This window comes from Ptiloglossa arizonensis, chromosome 2 (genome assembly GCF_051014685.1).
Source record: "Ptiloglossa arizonensis isolate GNS036 chromosome 2, iyPtiAriz1_principal, whole genome shotgun sequence".
In the NCBI taxonomy this organism is placed as follows: Eukaryota; Metazoa; Arthropoda; class Insecta; order Hymenoptera; family Colletidae; genus Ptiloglossa; species Ptiloglossa arizonensis.
Genome location: NC_135049.1, coordinates 33,196,216 through 33,216,183, shown reverse-complemented (window position 1 = coordinate 33,216,183; position 19,968 = coordinate 33,196,216). Strand labels below are relative to the sequence as shown.

Here is a 19,968-nt window from a genome sequence, read left to right as displayed (position 1 = left end):
CGCGACGAAAAAAAAAGATCTACTCGTTCGAACGTCTAAACCAGAAGACCCATTTAAGGGCAACGACGAAGGAACAAGCGGCAATGAACCTAAGGACGAGGTTCTCGACACCATGAGAAATTCCCAGGACGTTTCTTTCCATTATTCCGAGCGCACCGAGGTATCACTTTTACAAGCTGGGCCTTGAACCCTCGAAGAGTCCAACGACGGTCGCCTAACGATTGCACGCGAATGCACTCCGCGCGGAATACACCTGCGTCCGCGAAGGTGTGCACGCGTCTCCGTAGGCCCGCATGCGTCCGTCCCTTGTCGTGCATCGATTCGAACGAGGCGGGAAGCGCTATACGACCCGTCCTGAAAGTAATATCGGTAATTCTTCGAGCAACCCGACGAATTTCGAAGGAAACGCTTCGCGGAACGCGCTTCGATTCTTCGAAACAAATCGTGCACCGTTACCCTCGAAAGCGTACGGTAAAAGGGAGAAAAAATGGACAATAGGAGAAAAAATGGCCACGAAAAGGCGGTATTGAACCGGTCGTTTTGAGCGACGCGACGTCGCAAGGGGCGACACGATGTCCGAGCGGATGCACGTTTCGCGGAGTGTGCGCTGGCTAATTTCTCGACGAGATTTAACCGCGCTGATTGTCGAGCGTGGGTTCGTTCTAATTTCAGCCGGAATTTTGCGACCGTCACCGGGGAGGAGTCATCCTCGTCGACGAAATACCGGTCAAAGTTCCGCGCGAAACCACGCCTCCGTTTCGTTCGTTTATTCGCGGGCTCGAACGTCGTTAACGCGACCGCGTTTAGTCGGCAGCAGCGGTAAATCGTACGAATCGGGCTCGGTCGCGCGTCTTTGCGGCTCGACGAAAACTCGTAATCGCGTCGTTGTCGTCGTTGTCGTCGTCGTCATCGATCCCCGCGTACGATTTGTACGGTCTCAAGATCAATGTCGCTTCGTAGGTCACTGGCGGCTTCTGTTTTCACGTCGATCGCTAGTTTCGAAATCGGACCCGTTCGCGTCGGAAAACGAACAACGAGTTTCCGCTCGATATCGTACGGGCACGAGCGAACTAGAAATTTCGGTAAAAGTCACCGGAAGCGACCAACGACTTCGCGATGCAGCTTTTAACGTCCGTACCGCGACGTTTATCTTATCCGCTATTTATCGGACTCGTTGAAAACGACATCGCGATATCTTTATCTCGGGAGCGGTGCAACCGTGGAGTTTGTTCGAACGAACCGAAACGTTGACCGTTTCGAGTTGGGAGAGAGGACGAGGACGCACGCACGCGCGCGCGCGCATTTCCACCGCGAAACTGGATCCATTGCGCAACCGAGAATCAACGAGACACGATTGTACGCAGTATCGTAACCAAAGAGCTACGACCGGCCGTCAAGGTCAAACGAGGTCGCGCGTTCCGAATTTCTCCGAGGAGAGCTCGATTCGCCGGTAAGATCGCGCTTCGTCGTTGGCTACGCGCTTCGGTGTCCGATTCGAATTGAAATTCGCGAGGACGATCGAACCGGGTGCGAAAGGAAAAGGAGTCGCGCGTCGTTCCGGGCGAAAGATTTTGGCCGCTCGAAGCGATCGACTATCCCCCTCCGAGTAGCAAACGCGAAAGAAAAGGAATACAGGCATAGGTACCCAGTTGTAAACTCGAGGCTCCGTTTCCCCAAGAACGAGATATTCGATCTTGGTCGATTCTATTATCGGTTCCACGCGCGAGAACGCATTGTTCGCGCGAGGACGGTGGATCCGAGATCGCAAAGAAGGGAGAGAGGACGCGGGACGGGGCTGGCTATTGTCGCGCGGCCTACATACCAAAAATCGTAGCGGTCGATTCGGTTGCGACACGATCGTTAGAGCGCAATGCTCCTTCCTTAGAAGGCCGACGCGAGGAGCGAGCACGATAACGGACCTACGCGCAGCTTCGCTCGTCCGCGCGGCCTCGCGGCCTCGCGTCCCTCCGGGACGGCCATATACGAGGAACTCCCATACCATCTTACGGAATGTCACCGGCCACGGTGCGCGAATGCCATTTCTTGGCCGGCCGATCGGCTATCCAAACCTCTGCCTCGCAATTTCTCCGAGCATCTACGACCTACCGTGACCGGGAGCCGACCGGGAACCGATCGGGTACCGACCCGACCGGAGCCTGCGATTTCGATTCTCTTCGACCAGCGAACGGACGATCAACCCCGAGTACCCTCGAACGCGAACGACGACAGCGTTTGTTCGGAATCGACGTACTTGCCGAATAACGAACACGCCTCGAGATCGAAGAGACCGCGTTCCGAGTTAGTGGCACGCGGGAGAAACATCGCGATCTTGTCCGTGGAACGCGAACGGCTCGGGCTACCGTAATAGTTAGCGAACGAAAGAAGGTCAAGGATACCTTCTCGAGGAGTAAACTCGATTACGGTGCTCCCGGTGGCAGGAATACAGCGAGATACTCGAAGCGGACTCTTGAGGTTTTGTCGAGCGATACACTTGCCGAGTTCGAGCCGCCAAATGTGGTTTTCCCCGGTGAAAAGCTGTCCGGTCGACTTCGGCTCGACGCTCGATGGATCTCGTTCCTCTTTAGCGGCGGACGGTGTCGAGCCACCGATGGCGAATCCTCCGGCGCGATACCGGTAACGACCGTGCGACGACGTCCCGAGTATCGATCGAATTCGGGATCGGGAGCGATCGTCGCCGATTTTCGAACGTTACGCGAGTCGCCATCGTACTCGATTTTGCTCGATGCGTCGCCGATAGCGTCTCGCGAACGGATCGAGTCGGTTCGCGAACTATCGGCAACCTACTCTCAAGGCCGCTGCCATCTTCCAACACCGTACAGTTTTTACGACCTCGCTGTACTTGTTCCGAGTGGATTTGTAATACGGTAAACCTGTTAACGAAACGAGGAAACAGTGGTTCTTCGCAACCTCGCGTATCGTTGGAATCTCCCCTTGGAACGGTTCGGGGAAAAAAGAAGGCGCAAAGTGCGTCGACGGTGAGCGGTGTGACGCATCGACGATATCCGATATCGGGACCCACTTTTCTCCGCGTTCTCGATTATCGATCGATAAACGGCCGTCTGACTCATCGAAGTGTACCCGAACCTCGCTCGGCTTCCCGGCCGAGGAACGACGCGCGTTCGCGCGAGAATAAAACTTGGATCGCGCGTTTATCTCGGTTCGACGGGAGAGACGCGAGGCGATGTTTCGCGCGCGGCGACGAACGCGTTGGAATTCGACGGGACGCTGCCGTTCGAATTCGTGCGCGTACCTGTAACTTCGATTCCGCTTCCGCGCGTACCGTCGAGCGATCCTTTCGGCTCTCGACGCTTTTCCATTTTCTTCGATCCTTTGTCTCGGATTCGAGAGAGCAAACAACGGATACCGGAACGGAGATCAAACGAAGAAAGTTGGAATTCGCAGGAAAGACGATCGGGTAAAATTTTATTCGAACGAAAGCCGCGTACGGCGATTCGTTCGATTGGACGATCATCGAATTTTCATTTTCGACCGAAACGATCGTTCGAAGAAGAACGGGTAAAGGAAAGGTTCCGAATCGGGGAACGTCGATCGAATCCGAGGCTCGAAACCAACAGGAAACGTAAAGCGCTTCGGGAGAAAGATAGGAAAGGCACGCAGCGATGCGCGTTTCGAGACGAGGTGGTCGGCCGGTTTTCCTTTCCGATCGTTACGTGCTCGCCGAGTTACATCAGCGTCTCGAGCGTTTATTGCCAAGTGAATTCGTGATAACAGTAATAATACAGAAAGCGAAGAAACGCGTTTAATAATTACGCAATAATGCATAACCATTGAAGCCGACCTCTCTTCCGGTATTCGCGTCCTTGTACGGATGACGGTCTGGGGTTCCGTTGATAGCGCGTTTCCCGCTATTGTATTATCGTCGTCGACAAGAACGACGACGACGACGACGACTAGGGTAATCGTAACAAGGAAAGGAGCCCCTGGCCAGGTTTCGTTCCTACCGAACGAGTCAACGTCGACGTTTCTGGTCAATTATCGCGTGGACGCGACTTTCGAGACGACGACAACGCGCCGCGACGAGTGAATTTCCGATTTTTCGTCGCTTTCGCGGCGCAATTAAGACGCGTAGAGACGCCACGTAATTTCTGCTTTCACCCGGGGATAAACTTTCAAAAGATTGTGAAAGATTTTACCGTTACCGTACCGTTTAAATACACGCACGCGGAATCGAAAATGTTTACGAGCGCAATGGCGACGCGAATATTTCCGAGAAGGTTTCCATCGCGAAGAGAAGGAACGAATCGCGAGGTGGAAGGATAGAGCCGTGGCGTTATCGTCGTTGCCGACGGATTTACCGAGCCGAGACGTGGAAGTGGCGTCCGATCCAAGGATAATCGGGCAGCGTCTGCAGACGTCCGAGCGTGCGATATTTTTTCCTTCTTTTCTTTTTTCCGCCACGCTCGTTTGCCCTCCTAATTACTCGCGTGCGAGGACCACGTGTACGAATGCTTTCGATCGACGTAATACGTATCGTTGCTGACGCTCTCCGGCACCGCAATTAATTTCTTTCCGGTTGCATTACGAAACGCATCGCGCATCGTTTCGGTCGGCTACCTTCAGGAATTCCAGTAGGGAAGCTTCAGGAATTTTCTTTCGTTTTTCTTTTTCTTCTTCCGTTGGATCGTATCTTTCGGTCTCTCCGGTTCTATTTCCGTTGTTCCTGGTTTCGAGGTATGCGTGGATACGTACGGAGAAGCCGAGAGAAAGAAGCGCGGGACGCTCGGCATCGGGCACGGTGATCGAATCGAACGTTCGCAACGAATGTTCGAACATACGGGGAAAAAAGGCAAAGACCATAGTCGAACAGAGAATCGTTCCACGACCTAATTTCGCGAGCGCGTCGGCCGGTGAAGGGAGCCTTTTACCTCCTCGCGGACCGGACGAACCCGACGAATCTCCGACGAATATTTTCGTCGATCGATTGGACCGATGGTGACGTTCAATTGCAAAGCTCGCGATAAACGCGCGGTACACTGCCGGTCGAGTGCAACGCTCGGGATTGTGTAATTATTACGAGGTCGTCGAAGGTTAATTAACCCGGCGGACGTCGGGCCGCGCGATACCATCGCGTCGCGTGCAATCCGCGAGCTTCGCGACCGCCGATTCACGACCGCTTCTCGTCTCCGATCGCTCCCAAGCGAACAACGCGATAAACGTTCGAATATCGTTTTCGTTTCGAACGAATTCGAACAAGAGGTAGATGCGTTCTCCACGAAATTCTCTCTTCTTTCGTAGAGGTGTTTCTCGATCATCGTCATCGACGATCGTTCGTTTAACCTTGCGAGCCGATACTCGCCGATCCAGGCACAGGTTGGCGCGTACCTATGCAACGTTGCGTTATCGCGTCATCCGACGGTCGCTCGATCTCCGTTTAATTGTCGGCGAAGAGGCTGGTACGGCGCGCAGGAGTCGCAGGGAATCGCAGGAGCCGCAGCAGCTGCACCCGCAACGCGTGTACGCGCTAACCTAACGTTACGAGGAATCCGATACACGCGACGTGTCATCAATCGAATTACGCGAGTCGGCGCGAAATTTTATCCGCGCTCCCGAAGGTAAACGTACACGAGTAACCGTATACCGGGAACGAGGAGGAGAAAAGTACCCTCGCGACGCGCGACGCGCGACGCGCGACGCCCGACGCCCGACTATGCTCGGACGCAAACGCGATTGCGCCGCAAACGTCTCGCAGATCCCGTGTTAAACGGTTCATTTTATCGAACGTTCCGACCTTGGAGTAATCGAATTGTTTCCGAGACGGACAAGGGCTTCTTAGAGAGGAATCTTCGATTCCGCGAATAAGCGCGCTGGAACGAGAACCCGGGACATTGATTTCTCGTTGCTTCGTTACCGTTGTTTCGCAGAGTAACTCGAAAGTGCTCTCGTTCTTCCGCGTAATCCCCTTTCGCGCGTGGCGGACAAAGTTCGATCGAAGAGAAGGACGTTCGAGCCGGAGCACGCGAACGAACGTCTCTCCTCGATACCGGGAGGCCTCTCGATCTCCTCAAGGACGATCGATCTTTTCTCGTCGATCGACCGAGCCAGAAAAGTGTCACGCGTAGAGTCGAGCCGCTGCGATCGAGTAACGCTAGCCAACCGAGCATTGTGCCTCTTTCGTACAGTTCGGGTAGAGATCGCGCGGTCCCGATGCACGCTCCAGTTTCCGGTTCGTTAAACGGTCGTCTTTCATCGAGTCCACCGCGACCGTTCTTCATTTTTTCCCGGCGGCCGAGTCGCGAAAACCCCGTTACGGCCGTTAGACGAGGCAGGGTCGATTTCTCGAAGCGAGCGTCGACGAAGATCCTGCAGCGAGAAATTCGCGATCGCGGACCCCGGATAATCGCGAAACGATCCGTATTCGATCGAACGATCCGAGTTCCGGGTTGTCCAACACGGAAACTCAGCATCGCCGTCTTCGATTCGGCGATCCCAATTATCAAGGTTTTCCTCCGAAACCCGCTCGGTTTCGCTCGGTTTCACCGTGAACTTCGTCGTTCGAACGAGTCAACGAGCGGCGGCTCGCGTCGCGGCGCTCGCCGATGGAACGAAAAACGAATAAAGCGTCGCGTAGACCGGCGTTGCTTAAACGCGACCGCGTGCTTCGAATGCTCGGACGTCCGCTTAAAATTCCGCGTGTGCCCGTGCCCGAGCACGTACCGTTTCGACCAACGACGCTTTTGTTTCGGCCGCGATATTAAAGAAAGTGAAATGTGCTTGAATTATGTATACCTACGAAAAGAAAGTTGCCTCGTACCAGGCTCCTATTGAACCGTATCGATTCGACGCGAACTTCTTGCATCCAAATCACGGACCGTTAAGTTCTCGGTAGCATTGGCTCGGGGATCGATCTCTCGACGGGACTTCTTGCGATCGGGAAGGTTTTCGTTTTCTCGGGGCTATTTAAAACCGTCTTACGTAAACGGCGAACTTTCAAATTATACTTTCGAGGAAGTACCTGGACGAAGAAGCGTTCGAAAATTAGACTCGCGGCTATTGTATCATCGAGAACGCGGCTGGTTCGATCCACGGCCGAGGGAATTCGAAACACGGATGGAACGCGTTGCGTGGATCGTTGCGCGCGAAACTACGGATCCGCGTCAATTTGCGCGCGGTGTTTCTTTTTTCTTTTTTTCTTCTTTTCTTTCGCGCGCGTTCCATCGTATGCGAGAACCACGCGATGCAACGTACATTGTATTTCCAAAGTACCGTTTCTCGGTTCGTCACCGAGTCATCCCCACCGGCGTTGATATTTTTCCAATTGTCGCGAAGGTATTCCGATACGATTGTTCCCGCGCGAGGAGGAAGCAAATCTGCGCGAAGCGATTCGAGAACAATTTCGACGCGAACGGTCGTAAAAAGAGTTCGCGATAACCTCGACGCGATAGAAAAATCGCCACGATTATAAACGCTCAACGACTCACCTTCGGCTTCTCCCGTTTCCTCTTAATGATGAGTCCGTCGTTTTCTATGTAATCGGGCACGTCCTTCCGGTTGCTGAAATTGAACACCATGGTGTTGTTCTGTTGATTCCACGGTTTCGTCTCCCAGAGTCCACCGCCCCCGGTGCCGGTCTTCTTGGGGGGTTGAATCTCTTCGGCGCTCTTGAGGCTGACCACGACCTTGGTCGGTTGTTCTATGCTCTTTACGCGATTGATGAGATTTTTCTCCAACTCTCGGTTGCTCAGATTCTGTTGGAGGTGCTGCGTCTTGGTGGATACGAGTGGTCTGATGATGCCGATCTGCTTCTGAGGAGGGGACTCGGTGGTCTTCTGGCATCTTATCGGCTTGGAGTCGTTGCTTTGAGGATACGAGGGCGTCGTCGAAGATTTGATCAGACCGAGGCTGCATATAGCGCCGATCGGCTTGGTCTCGATGCTGGCCTTGATTTCGATTTCCTCCTTGACGTCTTCGATCTTCTTCTCGCACTTGTCCGGTTCTAGCCGCTCCTGCAGCCTGGACACGCTATCTTGGTCGGTGGTGACGTTCACGGGACCGTTACCGGCCAGAAACGACAACCCTCTGCTCTCGGAGGATTTGGTCTCCTCCCGAGGTTCCGTCTGCGGCTCGTCCGCGAGCTTCTCACCGTTCTGCTTGTATCCCGGCAGGTAGCTCTTCTCCAAGTTCGGTTTGTCGCTGAAACTGAACTGCATCGTGACGCCGGTTCTCGCGATGTTCTCCAGCGCCGTTTTCGAGATCGTTTTCGGTGCGTCGACCTCCTCCTCTTCCTCCTCCTCGTCCTCCTGGTCCTCTTGGTCGTCCTCCTCCGTGGCGAGTTGGTGGTTGTTGTCGTTGCTCGTCGCGGGATCCTCGAGGTAGGAGTTTGGCTCGTCGGGCGTTTCTCGATCCGTTGGGCTCGATATCCTCTCCGGGAGCTGCTGCCTCGGGTGGTCCGCGCTGGTGGTAACGGTACCGATGGTATTGCTGGTGCTGTTGTTGTTGGTCGAGATCTCGTCTGTTCGTGGACGCTCGGTCGCGGAGAATTGTTTGAGCAACTCTCTGCTGGGACTGGTCGGTAGCTTGTGGCGTACCGGGCTGGAATTCCGTCTGGGTGTGTCCTTGATCGGAGACGGAGGGCTGTGCACGCGCTGCCTGAATCCCGCGTCCTTCATCGGTGACGACGGACTCTGTAGCCTGGGCGAAGCTATCCTCGGGGACAGTACGGGCGTCACGGGCGGAGACTTAACGTTGATCTCCAGGGAAGATTTCAATTTGCCGATCGGAGGCTCCGGACTGGCCGCGGGGGAGAACTTGAGCTTGAAGGATGGCTCGGGGGAGGGTGACGGTGAATGGGACTTTTCGATCTGCTGGAACTTGCTGACCACGGACGAGACGGACTGGACGATGGGATCGGTGATCACCCCGTCTATGTGGTACTCCTCCTGGCCCAGCTGAGTCTCGATCAGTTCGGCGGTCGGCTTCTGGGGCAGAACGATCTTCTTCGGTGATCCCGGTACGGACCTCGAGTTGCCGTTGACGAAAGGTTTCGGCTGGACGGGTGGTTTCGTTACGATCTTCTTTTGCGCCTGGGCCTTGAAGGTGTCGTTGATGGTCTTGAAGGTGGCGACCTTGGCTGCGACCTCGCCCCTCGGTCTGAGCTTCTTCGCGGAGCCCTCGAATATTCTCATGGTGGTCTTGACTAGATCCGGTGGCGGCCTCTCGGTCTCCGCGAGCAACGGTTTGATCCTCTTCGGCTTGTTGACGGGTTTCGGCCTGTCCAGCTCGCTCAACCGACTCTCGATCTTCACCGTGGTTCGATCGATCAGGATTATGTGATCGTTGGCCAACTCCTGTTTCAGACCGTTCGCCGCCAAACGAGCGGTGCACGCTTCCTCGTTGCCGTTGCACCTCATCAAAGTCTCCACGCTTCTCGCCCGCTTCATGGACTCGTTGCCTCGCGAGGCGTTTCTGTATCTGTCCGTTTTCGCGGTGACACCGGTCGTCGCTCTTTTCGCGTACTTTCTCGCGCTCTTCTCACCTGGCTCGTCGTCGCAGTCCAACAGATCCTCGAGGCTCGCCGCGCGCCGGAAACGCTGCACCGTCACGCGACTCTTGTTCATTTCCCTCAAAGTGAGGTTAAGGTATTTGCTCTTCAGTTTGTTCACGATACCGGGCCCGTATTGCAACTCCTCCGAGCTGTCGCTCTCCCCCTCGTCGCTGGCTACTCTGTTTCTCGACATTTCTACCTTGGTTCGCGACAGTTCCGCCAAAACGTCTCTCTCCGTTTTGTTGTTGTTGTTATTGCTGCCACTGCTGCCACTACTGCCGCTGCTGGTCCTACAGGTGGACGATCCGTTGCGATGTTCGTCGCATACGGTCAACGAGTCGGTCGTTCCCTTCGGGTCTTCGTTCTCGGAGCCGTCGCCGTGTTCCGATTTTCGTTCCATGTCCGTGCTCGTTAATTTGCTCAGTGTACCGTTCGCGACATCCTCCGAGTCGGAGCAAAACGATAGATCCACCTCGAGACGCATGTTGCACGCGACTGTCGAAGCTTGGTTGTTGGCGGCGGTCGTTCCGCTGGCGACAGTGGCGCCACTTGCCGGTCCTCTTGAGAAAAACGGAGAAGACGACACAACGACACCAGCGTTTCCACCACCACCGCTAACGTTACCGAATAACGTATTCGCGACACAGTTGACACCATTGTCTTCCCCGATGGACGTTGAACGCGGTCTAGACGACGGATTGCCGGTTGGGAATTGCTCTTGACCGCAGTTCGAATCGACGGACTCCGTCGTCGCGGACGATCCGATCACCGCCGAGCACAGTTTCACGCTCGCTCCGTTACTCGCGAGGACTTTGCTCTGTTGTCTGCGCCGCTGAATCAAGTCCCTTTTCCACTGTGGCACGACGTTGTTGCCGCCCGTTTCACCGGCGCTGGTCGTCGCGTTGCTGGCGGTAGCCATGTTGGACGCGCGATGGGCGCGTTCGCAAACGCGGGGCCGATTCTCCACGAGCGGTTCTTCCCTCTCGGTTCGTTCGACGATTCCGTCGTTCTCGAGACGTAACGTATACCTCTCGATTAGAAGCAACGTACGGTTTTCATGGTGCCAGCACGAGAATTCTTCCCGCGATCACGGATACGAGCAGCTGCCAAACGATAGTTGGAAAATCGTTGACCACGGCCACGACGCGACATATACGCGATTGCACGCGCACGAGGTTGACAGGAGACACGTTTATCTCATTTTTCTTGCTTCTCGAGGTACAAAATATTGTGGTCGTCGAACGAACGGCACCGGGAGATTCCGAACGACGCGGCGGAAAGATCGGTCGTTTTTTCGTGGATCGATAAGATTCGATGCTCGAGTTGAATCCGACGAGAGGAATAATCGGAAAGAATGGAAAAAGGCACCTGTTCCGCGAGGAACGCACACGCATTCGTACACAAACACACCGCGCACAGAACTGACAGGACGGGAACACGGTAACTCTCGACGTACCGTACACGTACTATTTCACTCCATGGTTAACTATCGTGTCCGCTTGCTGGTGCAGCGTGGTGGCCGGCGAAGCAAAGGCTCGCCAATCGCTGGAAATCGAAAGTACCAACCCGTGAGCACGCACTCACGCACGCACTCACCGCGCACCTACACGAAACGCCGACGAAAGGCGAGCGCAACGGCCGTCCTCGCTCGTTCACTCGCACTCCCCTCCTGCCCCTGCCTGCCTTCTGCCGGAGGGAGAGAGAGAGAAAGAGAGAGAAAACACACACACCGATATATATGTATATCGTCTCTCTCCCTCCTGTCTCCTGTGCACCAGCCCCCTCGCGCTGCACGCACGCCAAAACCCATCCGAGCCTCTCCTTTCCTCTGCTTTCCTCTCCTTTCCTCTTCTTGCCCCTCCTTCAGCCCCCTTTTCCTTTGCGACTGCTCGCTCCGCCACCCTGACGTCACGCTATGGACCGTGCCGCTCCTATCGAATGCCGCGAACTAATATCGAAATTGCACGCTCGGGGTTACGAGGGTATATTGCGATCGGAACCTCGATTCCCGGAGAGCGGGAAATACGAAACTAGAAGGGATGACGATTACGAATCTACCGTTCGATACCATTCAAAGACGCGACGAAGTTATCAGCGTGGTATTCGAACCGAAACATCGGTTTCGGTTACATCGATCTTAACGGTAACTGAATCTCGTAGAAAAAATTTCGACCGCGATCTCGACCGTAACGGAAAATCGTTTCGATAAGTTTCACTTCCGTCTCTGTAGTTTCGAATCAAGAGCTTTTACGAACAGATTTCGAATCGTCCGATGCATCGACCGACCGTTTACCGCGTCCTCGTACCCTTTATCGCTATGTACACGGACCCATTGAAAAAAAGATCCAACACGTGTTGAACACGTTTATAACGAAGGGGAAGCGCATCCGGTGGACGATAATAACGAGTACGAGAGAAACAGAACGGATCTGAGAATCGGAACGAACGATGACCCAAAACGAGGAATCCCGAACACTCGAGGCATCTTCTCGTGTTCCGTGACGCGCGATTCTCGCTCGGAATGTTTGTTCGCCGCGCTATCGCGATATACTTGTGTATCGATGTTATTTCGTTGTTACACAGAAACCGTTTCGTACGCGCGAGATTACATACATACGTAGCTCGGGCTGGTTCGTAAAATAGTTCGCTTCCGGTGTCGGCGCTGGCATCGTACCGTACAAAGTTTCGTGGTAATTTTCACATCGATTAGACGAAATTACGTTTATCTTTGATTGTTTTCGGCAAAACCCGCGTAATCGTTGCCGATCGAATCAATCGTGTTATCGCGAGCGATCGTGTATCGATTGCCAAAGGCGTCGAGAGTTATTGCGAAACAATCGATCGATTAAAGTATAGATAAAAACGTAGCATCTCGCCACTCTTCTCGAAGGGAAAGTAAATCATCGAGTAGCCTCTGTATCGAGATCAATGCCTTACAGAGATCGCGTAACTGCGCTACCATCGACGCCGGATCGTTCGTTCTCGAGTATATCGACCGGAGCGCTCGCTATCGTCCAACGATCTACAACGGTCGATAATTATTGACAAAAACGGTGAACGGTCCGATTCTATGAAATACGATTCTTCGTAACTAGGCTCGATGATACTAAATTGTAATCGTGCTTACATAGAACCGTCTACGTATATACCTACGTACACGTGTATAATTACGAGTTTTAATTACACAAAAAATTAAAATTAATTACGCGCGTTACGATACGAAACGTATTCGTATTTAAGGTAATAAAATAAAGAAGGGTCCAACGATTTAGACGTTTACGATATTACATTTTTGTTTTTTTTTCGCCATCTTGTATTCCGTTACAACGAAGGAAAGAACTCGACGCTCCAAACACTTTAACAATGTAAAAATTTCACGGAACATGGTAAGCTTCATCGAATCGTAGAAATGCCTACAAGTTGGATCATTAGATGGAACGCGTGCAACTTATGCAACTGTTTAGCATGATCTAACGAGTAATGCAATATACTTGCGTTATCGACAAATCTGGAATGCAGCTTTACTCATTTTTTCCTTCGTACGAAACTTGGTTGCAAATTGCCTCAAAGTGGTTCGTCTGTTGTGCAACGGTTCTTTCTCCTCGATATTAACATAAATCATGCTTCGATGCACAGTCAGTACTGTCAATTACTCGTTGCAAGGATAGGATGTTGACGAACCGCGGTAGGAACGTAGAAACGATCGTTTCTCGATCGCGTAACTTTTTAAAAACGTACAATATAATTTCACATCTAGTCGTAACGCGTTATTAGCGTTTAACAACGATACGTTCGTCGAGCAAGAATGCTCGTATTAAAACGCAAAAGAAGGTAAACAAATAAGCATACTCGAATATGTTCGAAACACGTACGATACAATCGGTCCCATAAGGTACGTACACAATCTAACGTGACTTTGGTGTTCGTAAGAGAGACGAGATAATATGGCCGCCAGTTCTCGACGCGTACGGAACCAGTTCCAGGAAGAAACCGGTTTGGAACTAGTTTCCATTGGTTTTTCGGCCCCCTGTGAGACCGTGCCACGACCGAGATTGGCACTCGTGCCGGACTTCTCTCGGAGATTGGAACGGAGGTTACGTTACGAGGGCACGCTAATATGGCAGATATTACAGAGCAGAAAGGTAAGAAAAACTGTTCTCAAACATGGCCAGATCGTAATATTGCGCTGCGTTTTGCGTGAATTCTCAACTGTTTTCTCTACTGTCCGACGTTCACACGACTGTATGTTTCGAAGGTTGCACGGGCGTAGACACACTGTAAGCGTCTAATCGAATATCGAACCGTTGACGCGGGAAACTCGAATACCGTGAATAACTTTTTTTCGGATATTTTTCAATTACCCTATACTATCGACGAGCAAGTAAAGTATCTTAATTCGTACGAATTATAATTTCGGTTCACCCGGAACGTGTTTGAACCACTTTGACGTGTAAATGTATTCTTCAAAAGGGGGAAAGGTCGATGCACAGATGGAAATCAAGGTGGAACCGACGCTGCAGTGTTACGTCGAGGAGGAACACGAAAACGGTTTTCCCGGTTTCGACAGTAACGGCGCAATACCTTCCAGTGCCGATGTCGGCGCTTTGAACTTATGGACTAGCAAGGCCACTACTTGTCTCATCAGCCAATACAAAAAGTATCGATCGATGGTAGGGCAATCGACGCAAATCAGAAGTTTACGCGAAATGTTTGAGATGATTTCGCTCGAAATGCAAAACTATGGGTTCTACTTCAGTCCTCAGAAGTGCGAGAACAAGTGGCGAGTACTCGAACGTAAGTACAAAAATCTTGTGTTTCGCGAGCGTTTGAAAAAGCCCGGTCGAATGAGGCATTACGGCCACTGGGAGCACAAAAAAGCACTGGACGAAATTTTCAACGAAAAGAAAAGTCACATGTATTTGGAAGAGAGCGATTTACCGCTACCGACTGGTTCCGCAAAGTACACGTTTATATTACCGAAACCGATGACCGAGGAGCAAAGTAAGACGACCGAGCGTCAGCAACAGGAGGACCCTCTCGCGGCACCGACGCCGAACTCCTCGATGAACAATAAGAACGAGGAGTCGGATCAGAAGGGAGCTCTGGCCGTGATTTTCGAAAAATTTTTCGACGCGATGTCGAAGAACTTTGCGATCGTGGAAAAGAACAAAGAGAAAAGGCACAGAGAGGAAATGGCAATGAGGCAGAACGAGCTGGAGATTCAGAAGAGGCTGTTAAAGTTAAAGGAACAAAAACTAGACTTACAAAAGTGTCAAATTATCGCTGCCGCTCAACATCTACATCTAAATATGTAGTGAAATTCGGGAATCGTCCAGAATCGAAGTAAGCTTTCCGAGTGCGATAGTTTCGAAGCAACGGTGATTCGAAATTTTATGCAAATGTATAATAGAATTATTATTCGCAGTCTGTACCGATCGTTTTTCTACGAAATCTTTTGTACGGATAACTTGTAACATAATAACGTAAATAATTATATAAATATGATGTTGTATTTAAAAAAAAGGATTTGTTTTTCGTTTTCGTGACGCGAGTTACGTCTCGTTCGATCGACTTATAGTCGAGGACTAGTTGCGTGAACCAACCTTCAGGTGGTAGCACTCTCCATCTCGCGACTCTATAATTCTACCGTTACAGACGATCGATGTGTGCGAGTTCTGTGTTTCCGACCGTTGGGCTAAAACGTTATTTAACGCATCGTGTTATAAATTTTCCAATCTCGCTTCGTGTTATTCGAAATTTCGAATTTTATAGGTAAATTGACTCGATGATCGATTCGATCCGGATTCTCGCGCGTTGATTTTAAAGTTATAATTCGGTATTATAATTTCAAAGCGAGCGTAAGAATATTTTTGCTCGCGAGAATCCGACTCAACAAAGAAATATGCTGCCCGTGTTATACATATATTCGTACATCGTGTTACAGAGCGCAAAAACAAGCTGGATTCTGGTTTTATTGTTAAAAGTTGCACCGCGATCGCTGCTGCACAGCGTCAGGGATTACGTTCGCTATGTGTTCTGCCTCGTGCTCCTAATGACTCAATTTATTAAGCGGCGATTCAAAAGATCGCCTTCCTAGGCTTCGTCGCATTGATATTGCACCTTCAAAAGATCATGCAACGCGTAGGGCTTGACAGAGATTTATGACGGTTAAACGCAATTTCATTATTCTATCTTATCGGATTAACAGAGATCAAGTCTTTTTTTTCTCTCTAACCTTTCGTTTTATTTATGAACGCTGCGTACGGATCATAAATTATCGAGGCTCTCAACGGAAACATAATAGCAGCGTAATCGAGACCAAATTGTTTTACGACTCAACGAATTGTAGGTATGTTTTAAAATCGTGCAAAGAGTGCGCTATTTTTTTACGGCGAAGAAATATTTCCCCCCCGAAGATCGAATTGCAAGATTTTGTCACTTGTTCAAATGTCGAAACTGTCTACGTAGAATCGAGAGCAACAGGCTACCGGGGGGAAAGTCGGCTCGGAATTCAATCAAGTCAGTGAATCGTATAATTCCGTGTAATTAACATTCTCGGTACAAAGCTATTCAATTCGTACTGTGATTAATCGAAACACCGTGAGAAAAAATGTGGTGGAAAGTGAAATTGGCGGGGTTCGATGGCTACGGAACAGTTCCCGTGTTGTATTTGCTCGATGGTGTGGCTTCCACGCTTTGCTAGAAACGAGGATCATTTTACCTTCTAAGTAGAACAAATTTAATTGAACTTCCTACTTTACCATCGACGTAATCACGGCGTGCTCCGTTATTGTGGTTTTTACAATACCTGGAAAACTTTTTATCGCGGAAGATTTATTACGTAAATGTTGTAGACCGAATGAAAATTGACGGTGTATCGAGAATCGGGAGACTCTCTTCGATTGAGCTTGGTCACGGTGATATTGGTCTTGTATCTCGATGCCGTACTGGACTGCCTTGGTGTCACCTTACATTATCCAGTGCATGACGATTATACGTTTGGAATTTTGAAAAATCCATTCCTGTTACGCAGCTTGGATCGAAGAACAGGTAGCAACGTTCGATTATATTAGTTTCCTCGCTTCGTAACCTATTTAACTTTCTTTTTACTTCAATATTAATTTCGTAATCCAAGAAACGTCGAATAGCCGATTTATTTTTCTTTGACGTTTCGTCGAACGATTCTGTTACGAACGTGAATCTTGTATTTCGAAACTTGAACGATATCAGGTCGATGAAAGTGTCCTTTGAAGAATACTGAAATATATTTCCCAGCGGTGTATGCGCGCGCGTGCGCGCGCCAAGAAACGACAAAGGGCAAACAATTTTACAAACCGTCGCGAGGGCTTTTCGGGAAAAAATCGGTGAAACCGGTTACACCTGGTCGTTGAAGTATTTGTACGCACCGACAACACGTACGTGCTGCATATGATACGCGCACACGGATCGCCGTAAGAGTTAACGGCGAGCACCTTGGGTAGTAGTATACTAGGAGGGGGAGGGAGGGTGGGAGGGAGGGATGGGGGGGGGAGAGGGCGCCGGTTCGCTCGGTACGGGTGTGAGCACGGCGGGTAATAGCGCGGAGGCGGCCAGTCGTCCAGTCGAGCCGCGACCATCGAGCGGTGAGCGTATTTTTCGTAGTTTGTCCTCCACTTTAACGGGAAAAGAAGAAACAAGAAGAAAAAGAAAGGAATTGGGAAACGTCAACTGTACCTGATATGTATTTCTATTCGAGCGTGCAGGGTTGTGGTGCGAAAGCTGACTGCGCAAAGGTCGACCTACGTTTCGCTGAAATCTCGCGTGTATAGAAGTAAACAGTAAACAGAGGGTGAAAGAGGACACGCGATTCGACGGTGCGTGTCCACGCACGCGTATACGTTCCGTGCAAGATATTATACGCAATGTGCATTCTAGCGTTCGTGCAATTCGTTTCGCGTGACCCGTGAACGTTTGTTGCGCATAAAACGCGACTCTCATGAGTTTGAATTTCGAAAATAATACGAAACGCTTGCGGTGCATCTGTCGTCGTCGTCGTCGTCGTCGTCGTCGCCGTCGTCGGACTTGTTTTCGAAATAGACCTTGAGACGAAACCGGAGCTATCGAAACATTGACAATACCGGATCCATCAGCAGCGATCGCCTCTCCGACTGCAACTCCATAATAAAAAACAAGTACGTCACCAGCTGTATATCGAATGCATCCTTGAGCTCGCTGATCGAAAAGGGAAAGACGAGAGGGAATCGGTTTCCAACTCTGTCGATACACACAGTTCGTATCTCGTTTCGTTCGGTTTGTACGTAAGAGACACCTTGCGAGAAAAGACAGTCGCGAAACAGTCTGGTTTTTACATCTTCGGACGACGGCTCGGAATTATATGCACCGCGTCCTGGCCTGCATCGCGTTTTGCAGCACGTTGTGGGCCCCGAAGGCTCTGTCTAAGTAACAGTACTTCCTCGCGCTCGCTGGAATAAGCCTCTCTCCGAAGAACGGGACCCACACTCCACGAGTCCACTCTCCACACGCTCCTCGCCCCCTCTAACCTCCCTCCGCCATCTCTCAGCCGAACACTCTCTTTCTGTGTGTGTTTCCCTCTCCTTTTATCGTGTCCGAAGTAGTCTGGCCGGTCGAGCACGGGGAGTCTCGTGAAACCAGTCCTCGTACGGTGGACCTCTCGGTTGGGACCTGGCAGAGTGGAGGTCGCTCGCTTCTCGGTGTAAACCGGCACCTTTTGCACCTGCCGCGTGATTCCAAGTTTTTCGGCTTTCCAAAGTAACATCGAGGTGCTCTACGTATCGCGGGGACCGTTCCGAGAACATTTCACGCGAATTTTTGCCTTTACCGTTTACGTTCGTACCGCGAGTCGCGAATCATCGATTTCTCGCAAACGCGGCCCGCCGCGTGTTTATCGCGTAAACCAGTCCTGCCGGTCGAAAGGACGTATCGGCGGTTATCCGTTAAGTGGCACGCGATTTTGCGTTGGAGATTCCGAGCAAAGTTCTCGATTCGACAGCGAGCAGACTCGAAGAGAGCATCCGACGAGGACGCTTTCGAAACGAGAAGGGGGAACATTGTTCTTTCTTGTCGAAGATAACGAAGGAGATATTAGGAGGGTACACGAGAATAGAAAGATCGAAGGGAAAGGAAAATTTCAACGTGCCAGGGAACGACGACAAACGTATCGCGTTTCATTGCGCGAACGTCGTGATGCTCGCGTTAAGGCGCGCGTCATTTAATTCGCTTCGATTCAATATTCGGAGGACATCGAGGAGCAACGTCGAAAAGAATTTCGCGAGTGAGGAGGACAGTTGTCAATTGTGAATCGTTCGAATCGGTGACACGTGCGAGTTTCTCGCGAAACCACCACCACTGCCACCATGCCAATTGCTATCGAAGCGTATCAGAGGTCGAGGAGTGTATCGCAAGAATAAAATAAACGACGACAGAGTCGAATATTTCGACGATCCGGAAGAGTTTGTTGCTGTCGCCACGATTGCAGGATCATCGTGTCGGTGAAAGAGAGGTTATGTGGCTCTCTCCGTACTCGACCTAACCTCCAAGTGTCTCGGTCGCGAGTCCCACTAATCTAATTCGTGCCTCTTACCGCTGCGCACTCGATGGAAGCGCTATCCAACCGTACGCTACATAGAACGTAACTTGTTTTTAACGCAGTCGACGATCGTCGTACGATTCGGTCGATACGAAATCTAGAAACGAGAACGATACATCTCCGATCGACTGAAAATATTTTAACCCGCCATTGTCGAATCGGAAGGAATCGTTCAAAGTGATCGACGCAGTTTGTGTTTCTCCGATCTTTGCCGCGTTTTCCGGTTACGGTGACGCGCGTTACCAACCGATCGCGCAGTCTGTTTTCGTTAATATCGATATTCGAGATTATTGCACGGTGATTCGATTTGCTCGAGAAGAACGCTGCGAAGTGGGGTTAATCGCGGTGCACGGAATCGAAAAGAGTCGAAGCTCGGTGCACTTTTTTTTCACGGTGTGCGTGTCTAGCTGTGCTTGTGTATATTTTCTTTTATTTCGTTCCTTGTTACTCGAGGCGTGTGCTCGAACGCCGAAACGAATCGATGGATCAACGTTGAGAGGGAATTGCTTCGAAGAAGAATTTGCGGGGAAAGAGCCAGAAATGAAGACCACACAACGCGCGCTAAGGTAAGACCACTACGAAAGTTCCTCGAAGAGGAGCACGCTATGTATCTAGTTACGCTTTACGTTCTCTTGTACAGTTAACGATAACAGTACGCGTCGTAGTTCGTAATAAAAGCTCGTTCGTTTAACGAGCAACGTAACGAGGTGCATTTGTTCGGACCGCTGAAAAGTTACGGCGTGTTAATGCTCTAACGGACATAAATAGAAACGTTCTCCGACGATCTGTTACGGGACCATTTCCCCCGGCATTCGTGTTAATCTTTCGTTTCTTTCCC

General features: G+C 51.0%; 3 protein-coding genes across 6 annotated transcripts in view; 2 read left to right on the top strand and 1 right to left on the bottom strand.

Moving 5' to 3' along the window:
* Bif (protein phosphatase 1-binding protein bifocal) overlaps window positions 1-11,157 on the bottom strand; it is a 29,568-nt gene extending 18,411 nt beyond the window's left edge. For both annotated transcript variants that reach the window (XM_076327975.1, XM_076327976.1), the window contains exon 1: window positions 7,461-11,157. In XM_076327975.1, coding sequence (XP_076184090.1) covers window positions 7,461-10,442 — 2,982 coding nt within the window. In that variant the 5' untranslated portion in view covers window positions 10,443-11,157. The remainder of the gene's footprint in view (window positions 1-7,460) is intronic.
* Window positions 11,158-12,902: 1,745 nt separating this feature from the next.
* Window positions 12,903-15,024, top strand: LOC143143090 (uncharacterized). Of its 3 annotated transcripts, none has more exons than XM_076303974.1 (3): window positions 12,903-13,354; window positions 13,454-13,665; window positions 13,994-15,024. In XM_076303974.1, the coding sequence occupies exons 2-3, from the start codon at window positions 13,641-13,643 to the stop codon at window positions 14,836-14,838; spliced, it is 870 nt and encodes a 289-aa protein (XP_076160089.1). In that variant the 5' UTR covers window positions 12,903-13,354; window positions 13,454-13,640; the 3' UTR covers window positions 14,839-15,024. The 3 variants fall into 3 exon arrangements, with proteins under 3 accessions (XP_076160089.1, XP_076160088.1, XP_076160090.1); XM_076303975.1 differs by adding an exon at window positions 13,779-13,904 and having other exon boundaries at window positions 12,904-13,665; XM_076303973.1 differs by having other exon boundaries at window positions 12,903-13,665.
* A 2,114-nt stretch (window positions 15,025-17,138) lies between these two features.
* The window catches only part of LOC143155113 (uncharacterized), a 64,686-nt gene continuing 61,856 nt past the window's right edge, over window positions 17,139-19,968 (top strand). The window contains exon 1 of the mRNA XM_076327472.1: window positions 17,139-19,696. Coding sequence (XP_076183587.1) covers window positions 19,671-19,696 — 26 coding nt within the window. The 5' untranslated portion in view covers window positions 17,139-19,670. The remainder of the gene's footprint in view (window positions 19,697-19,968) is intronic.